The 7,320-nt window shown below is 38.1% G+C and overlaps 1 protein-coding gene across 1 annotated transcript; it reads right to left on the bottom strand.

Moving 5' to 3' along the window:
- On the bottom strand, positions 1 to 3,810 carry LOC105055321 (protein DETOXIFICATION 33-like). The gene is made up of 8 exons (XM_010937093.1): positions 3,538 to 3,810; positions 1,330 to 1,871; positions 1,132 to 1,218; positions 982 to 1,038; positions 626 to 864; positions 345 to 463; positions 150 to 236; positions 1 to 60 (listed from the first exon to the last, which is right to left on the bottom strand). Exons 1-8 carry the CDS (start codon positions 3,808 to 3,810, stop codon positions 1 to 3), a joined length of 1,464 nt encoding a protein of 487 aa, XP_010935395.1.
- Positions 3,811 to 7,320: the final 3,510 nt, after the last annotated feature.

Genomic DNA, 7,320 nt, shown 5'->3' with positions numbered 1-7,320 from the left:
CTATTTTTGTTCAATTGCAGATCCTCCCCACTTTTTTATCCGCAAATCTGCATGCTTTGCCTGCCATAGTAGAGTTCCAAATCTTTAAGACACGCTTGCCTGCACAAAGACAGGCACACACACAGAGAGAGAGAGAGAGAGAGAGAGACCTCTTTGTTCCAATTAGTGCCCAGAGTGATGCCAGTGAGTATCAAGGTCTGCAAGCCTACTCCAGTTAGCATACCAGTCCACATTCCCTGATTTCAAGCTCATCATCACCAACAACTGGAATGAACAAGAGAACAAAAAAGAGAAGAGAAGAAAGTTTGTTTGATGGAATCTATTCTTCTAATTTGTGAACATACCTTCACTCCTAGATCACATTTAATTGCCAATAGGTAGCCTGTTGGAATACCCACCACATAGTAACATCCCAAGTTGATGTAGGCCACCAGCCACTGCCACCCAGCTCCAACTGCTACACCTGCAACAGAAAGCCATTGATTGAGTTTGATTTTCTTTTCAAAGCTTGGCATGTACCAAAAAGATTGAAATCAAACTCTAAGCCTGTGAAACTTGAAATTATCTACTTTCAATAGTGCTTGACTTAATGTTAGTGAAACTATTGACTATGAAATGGTCTGACCGGTAAGAACTGGCTGAACACTGTTGAGGAGAAGCGCGAAAGCAAAGACCACCGCAAGATCGGCGACGACATGGATGACTTTAGGACTATTAGTAAAGGGAACCCCATAGACATCCTTCATTACCAAGACAAGGGTAAAGAAGAAGAGACCCAGCAAGACTGAGGACATGACCACCACAAGTATTGAAAACTTGGCTGCCCTTGGCCTCCCAGCTCCGAGCTCATTCGATATCCTGACACTGACCGAGAACATATCATGCGAAGCTTCTCAAACAGATCACTGTAATGAACTTATCAAAAAACCTTAGATTCCATCTGTGCTGAGTGCTAGGGGAGCTAAAGAAAAGCATGTTCACCTGATTGCAGCATTAAAACCCAAGAACACCATGAGCACCCACCCAAATAAGTTGTCACTGCCAAAGGAAAATTGATGAAGATTAAGGCATGGGAATTCTCATTCCTTGGTAAAGAGAAAATCGGAACAAATCCTAATTAAAAGTGCTTGCCAGATTGATACAGCAGCCACTGCAACTTCGGCATTCTTTAGTTGGCCTACTATCAAGATGAGGAACATGTAGAACCAGTACTCAAGGCTGGAAGGTTCTCATTAATGAATTCAGACGACAAAAATACAAATTAGAGAAGTTAATTAAGCACTTGATGAAGTGTAATCATGAGAGCAAAGGCTATGAAGGGTCAAGTACCACATCATGATAGCTGAACCTATAGAGATCTTGGCAAAGGCTCCCAAGTCCCTGAAAGCCCCCCAGCTGAAGCCAGTCCAAGCACCAGGGCAGTACCCCATAGCAATATAAGCAAACTGCCCAAGCACCACAATCCACCAAGCCAAGTTGAGAGAGGCAGCTGCACCCACAAGACCCAACTTGAAGTGAACCATCAGAAGCCAGCTTAAGAATATATGGAACACCATGGCCACTGCAGAGACTATGGCCATGGTCATGACCTTGCTCTGGGCCTGTAAGAACTTTTGTATTGGAAAATTGAATCCGTATGCGAAGAGCTGAGGGATCATGTACAATGAAAATTTTCCAGCAAGCATGGAGATCTTCTTGTCCTGGTTTAGTAACTGAAGGAGGGGGCTCGCAAACAAGTAGATGGGCAACAGGCAGACACACATTGCGGTGAGGATGACCCATGAGCGTTGCATGTAGACCCCCAACATGTGGAGTTGCTTCGCACCAAATGCCTGGCCGCATAGTGTCTCGAGTGCACTTCCCATGCCCAACTAGAAAACCATTAGGTAATTAATTGCCAGTGAAGTAAGGGGAGAGCACAGAGTAACTTAGTTTGAACTGTAATCCTACCTGTAGGAAATTCCCGTATGTCATACTTTGATAAAGAGTTGTGGATGCTATCAAAATTTCCCATGTATCCAAGTTGAAGTTTTATACAACTCAGATCTCAAGGAACCTCTGTGAAGGCTAGCATGCTCGAAGAGCAAGAATTTATCTAATATAGCAATTATATAGATGCTAAAGCGAATGACTTGCACACATTGGCGGATCCATAAGGTTAAATTGGGGTCAATTAACCCGGCAAATATATATATATATATATATATATATATATATATATATATATATATATATATATATATATATATATATATATATATATGTTGGTGAAAAAAATTAAAGTTAATCTTACTAATTTTATAAATTAACCTCATATCTCATACAAAATTTTAAAGAAGTAAAGGATAAAAAAAAACTACGTTAAAAGAGTAATTATGAGATATATTATCTCTCTTTAACAACTCACATATCCTACCTCTCTCTTTCTCTCCCTCTCTTACACCACTTTGACCTCTCGCTCTCCTTCTCCTTCTTTTTCTTTCTTTATTAATTATTTTTATTTATTTTTTAATGCCTCATTCGAATCCTATCTATCCATCTCTTATATTTAGAGAATGGATTCTTTATTGTGCATCGCTTGGTGCGGCACATAGCACGCATCATCCATCGCACAATGAATAGTTGTGCAGGGCCGCACAAGACTATGCACTATGCGATGCACGTCGTCTGTAATCTTGTTAGTCATTCATAATATAATGGATGGCACGCACGATGCTCCTTTATAATATTTTATTATAAAAATATTTAAAATAATATATATTATTATTCTTTATAAATTTTATTATTTTTTAAAATTAAAATTTTATTATTATTTTTATTTTTTTGAATTTTTTATTTTTTTATTATATTGATCTTATAAAATAAAATTTTTGGATCCGCTACCGCTTGCACACCAGATCATTTATAGATCAAGGTCATTGTCCTAGCAGGATTCGATTTTGTATTGATTTTAATAAATGTGTGTAGAATCACGGCCTTTACTAACGAAAAATGTATGCCAAGATATATGCCAGTAAGACATCAATATGTGTCCGTCTGAAAATTTTTCTTTTTTATTTTAAATTTAAAAAATATTATCGTATACCAAACTGGATGCACCTAAGAACATAGATTATCTTGGTTTTACTCTATCAATCAGTATCTTGATTCCTATACATGAGCCATGATCTTGGAATGGCTTGGCACTTTGCAGACTTTTCCAGCCTTCATCTTGGCTGTATTAAAAACAAGTCGTACTTGGAATGGGGTCATCCCCCAAGATAGCCAAAAAATCTGGATCTAAAAATAAATCTTTGTTGCAAGAGAAAACTAAGCTTCTAAGTAGACGTTTTACGAGGAAAAAAATTACTAAGATCCCAATCCGTAGTAAAAGGATGGGGAAGAAAAGAACCAACAACTAAAAGCTAATTACGAACCATGGAAAAAGAAACCTTCACAACACATGCAGGCATTCCTTGAGAGACACCAATGAACAAAATTTTCAAGAGAAGAAGATCATGTCTACCATGTTATGATGCTTATAATTTAAACTTGTACCATGATGCCGAAGGCTAGTCCGGCGATGACCATGTTCTCAGTGGACACAGCGTCGAACTCGAGGGTGGGAAGTTGGCCGGCGAAGACTTGGGTGGTGGCTCCCAGAGAATACTGGGCCAGGGACGTGAAGATGGCCGGCCCTGCCAGGTACCACAGCTTCTTCTTCTCCTTAACTATCTCCTTAACAAACTGTTCCAAGCTTTTGATCTCCTCCAAGTCTCTCTCTCCCTTGCCTTCCCCAAGTAGAGGGTCCTCCAGTCGCTCTCCGGCCATGTCTGTCTCCGAGCCTTCTCTTCTTCTATTGCCACCACTTCCATCCACTACTAAGAAACCTATGTAACGGTGAAAATATTTCTATTTGTTATTTAGTATGTAGAAAAATCACTGAGAAAATGACGGCAGTTACAAATATTTCTATACACGTTTGTAATGGGGTAATTAATATAACAGTCATGACTCCAACCGCTATCCCACTTAATGGCAGTTAAAGTAATGGGATTCTAGTCGGCAGTTGACGATCTCCGCATTATACGTATATATGAAGGTTGGTCCGGAAGAGAGTGGGGTTGTCGCGTGTGTTTCACCTTTCATTTTGTACACACTTTTTTGCTAACTATATCTCCCAAATGGAATTTGACCCAGATGATGTTAAAACTGATGGGATTTGTGTCTTATTTTATTCTTATCATATCAAATAGAATTTTGATTGGTACTTCACTGATCTCCCAAATGATGTAATGCCATATCCTTCTCACCAATGGGAGCGGGTCCTTATTCCACATGTTCAGCTGCCTAGATGACTTCTTCCCAAAGGATGTGTCAATGGAAACTGATACTGATGGGAATGAGCATATATTCTATCTTAACGGTGTTATGGATATCTTACTTCATTTGTGCGAGACAGATGGAATTGATGCTGTTGGGTATTCTTCATCAAAGCAGATAGTTTTATTCTGGACGGATTCTGCTGCTCCAATATTTAAAATGTGCTCAGGTGTATGTTTAATGCAAACAGAATGCTGCATTCCTGCTTTTGCTTTCAGCCAAAAGCTTTCACCCAAATATCAGTTTATGCATTTACTGATGGGTTTCAGAAGGCTCTTATTGCTGGATCTTGTGACCCTGTTATTCTGCATCCTTGTTTCACCTTTTTTGTGGTCTTTAATCGTATTCCTGAAAATGGCTGCTGCTCTTACGCTGAGTTGGGTTCTTGTTGTATATAGACGGTCGCTGCACAGATGGATTTTTTTGGTTTGAATCCTTCGTATACGTTGTTTTGCTTTTCAGTGGCCATTACATAGATCCCAATGGTGATCAAACTGATGGGATTTCGGGCTTACTTTACTCTTCACATATGAAGTGGGACTTTGGCTGGTATCTCACTTATCTCCCAAATGATGTGTGCCATATCATATTGACTGATGGGATCGAGGGGATATTATAATTGGCACGATTCCCATGCACGCCCACTTACTCTCTGGCATGCATGCAGCAAATGGGTTATCTTTGTTACAACTAGTATGCCTTATGGTTCCTGCTGTTCTCATTATTACCTTCCAAATGATGTGTCAATGGATGCTACTGACGGGAAGGAGCATATACTATATGTGTATGGTGTTATTGGCATCTTACTTCATTTGTGGGAGGCATTTTTATCTGAAGCTGCTGGAAATTTATACTAAAAACACGTTGTTTTATTCAGGATCTCACAAATGATTGGCCCATTCATCTTCATAGAACTTTGTTTTTTTGCTTCTCACTTATACAGAGATGACTCACTGTCTACTTCTAGGGCATTTCAAATCTTGGAATTTCTCTACATAGCTTGCAGTTTTTTTTTCTTGGTCCGTGTTTACACCGGCTGCTGCATATTACTTCATGTTATCTCTCTGGTGTTCTCTGCTTGCAGCTTCTCAAAGTCTGGATTGGTTCTCTACAGCCCACACAGTCTGATGTGTGGCACATCTGTATACTGTTTTGGATATGTTTCAACGTACTTGCTTTGAACTCTTTGTTTTTAGTGTGGTGCATTTGTTTGTCGGGTTTTGGCAGGGAGATGCTTCACTGTATTTTTTTCGCCCAAGTGTTCATAGTTTGGCTTCTTGTCATTATTTTGCGGTCTATGTTCTCCGGTTCTTATTCTCTGTTCAAGGACCCGAGGTCCTGCATGCCTTTTGTATTAACCCTTTGCTGATACTGTAATAAAGTCTTTCTCCTTACCAAATATATATATCTGATATATGTCTAAAAAAAATATATGTATATATCTAAGTTAGATAGAAAGTAAACTTAATTATCAGCTTCACTTAAACGACCGGTGGAATCAAGTTACCTAAAAAAAGATAAATGGAATCACAATTTTCCTACCTTCCCGATAAGACTTGCATCCGGCATGCGCTTAATTAAGTTCACGATGACATGATCAAATGATAACGTTATTATTTAATTATCTCCAATACATATTAGTTTCTCATAATGTTGGAAGTTATAATTGCCATAGTGTAAGCTATTATTTTATCTCAAAAACTTTAGGTGTACAATTATTTTATTTTGCAATAACTTTCTTGATCACATTCACATAACAACAATGATTACCCTGCATAACATTTCTTGTTTCAATCATTTAAAAACGCTTGTTTTATTAAAAATCTGGTATAAAACATATTAATTTTGTTTTAGATTTTTTCTTTCAGACCAATAAGTGTTGCATCTACAGCAAGTATAATGGTATCATCAAAACTTGCTCGAATATAATGGACATTGTAATTTCTAGCCTATGCCTTATCAGATTCTATATACCTCTTATGAACAGCATCAAAGAATTCCTTAGTGCTATCATTCTCAAGTATAGCATCTACAATGGAACGAGGAATGAACCTCTTCATGATCATCAGGTTAACATGATCTGTTCTGAAAAAAATGATCCACAAAAGATAACCATCCAGCATACGGTGTAATCAACTAGTAAAGTATCATTACTTTTTGAAGATCTATCTATTTTGGTAGAATGAATCCCTAGATTATGTATACTATTTGTTGCGGCCAATCTCTTGTTGTGTCCCTTGCTGAAGAAGAGCATCTGCAAAAAAAATTCTCACTGACCGGAGTTACATCCGACGGAGACCTTCCGATGCTTAAGTCAGCAGGAAGTGGTGAACAACAGATGAAGAACAATTGAATTGACAAAATTTTAGTCCAGAAATTGTCTTTCCAATGCTGTTCATTTACCTCTTTTTTATAGGTGATTCAGATATAACCGTCGAGCACGTAGTTTCACTTTTTATGGCACTAAATTATCGAGCCATAATCATGGAGTTAATGGACAGTTTATGCCTACTAATAACTGTGACACGTAGTTGATAACCATTTATAACGGTTAAATATGTAGGTTCCGCAAGTTTCGGCCTTATGCGATCGTGGAAAGATAAGCCGACTATATGTCGGTAAATCCGACTAAGCATTGATCGACAACTCTGATATGCCGATAATCATCAATCGGATATTAAGTGAGTCATCGTGGTTGTCCATTGATAATTGAAAATAACCGACTGTCAGTCGATCAACTGATTGCGAGTCGGCGTACTGTGTTTATGAAGCTGATCTATAGTCGGAATCGGGGATCGATTGAATTGTCCTAATACTATTAGTCAAAAAATTTTACTTTAAGATTATAACACATATTATTAAACTGCCTTTAGAGAGATAATTGTGTGCAATAATTTCGTAATATTTCTCAATCTTTTCAAAAAATCAAACAAAAGAATCCTGCAAATCTCAATAAAT

This window comes from Elaeis guineensis, chromosome 12 (assembly GCF_000442705.2).
Source record: "Elaeis guineensis isolate ETL-2024a chromosome 12, EG11, whole genome shotgun sequence".
Classification (NCBI taxonomy): Eukaryota; Viridiplantae; Streptophyta; class Magnoliopsida; order Arecales; family Arecaceae; genus Elaeis; species Elaeis guineensis.
This window is presented reverse-complemented; position numbering and strand designations above follow the sequence as displayed.

Bases quoted from the DNA above. Each gene is read 5' to 3' on its own strand.
- LOC105055321 (XM_010937093.1), bottom strand. From the start codon at position 3,810: ATGGCCGGAGAGCGACTGGAGGACCCTCTACTTGGGGAAGGCAAGGGA. The intron at 1,872-3,537 runs GTACAAGTTTAA...ATGGTTTTCTAG, and splicing joins GACTAGCCTTCGGCATCATG to TTGGGCATGGGAAGTGCACT. The intron at 61-149 runs GTCTCTCTCTCT...CTACTATGGCAG, and splicing joins GCACTAATTGGAACAAAGAG to GCAAAGCATGCAGATTTGCG.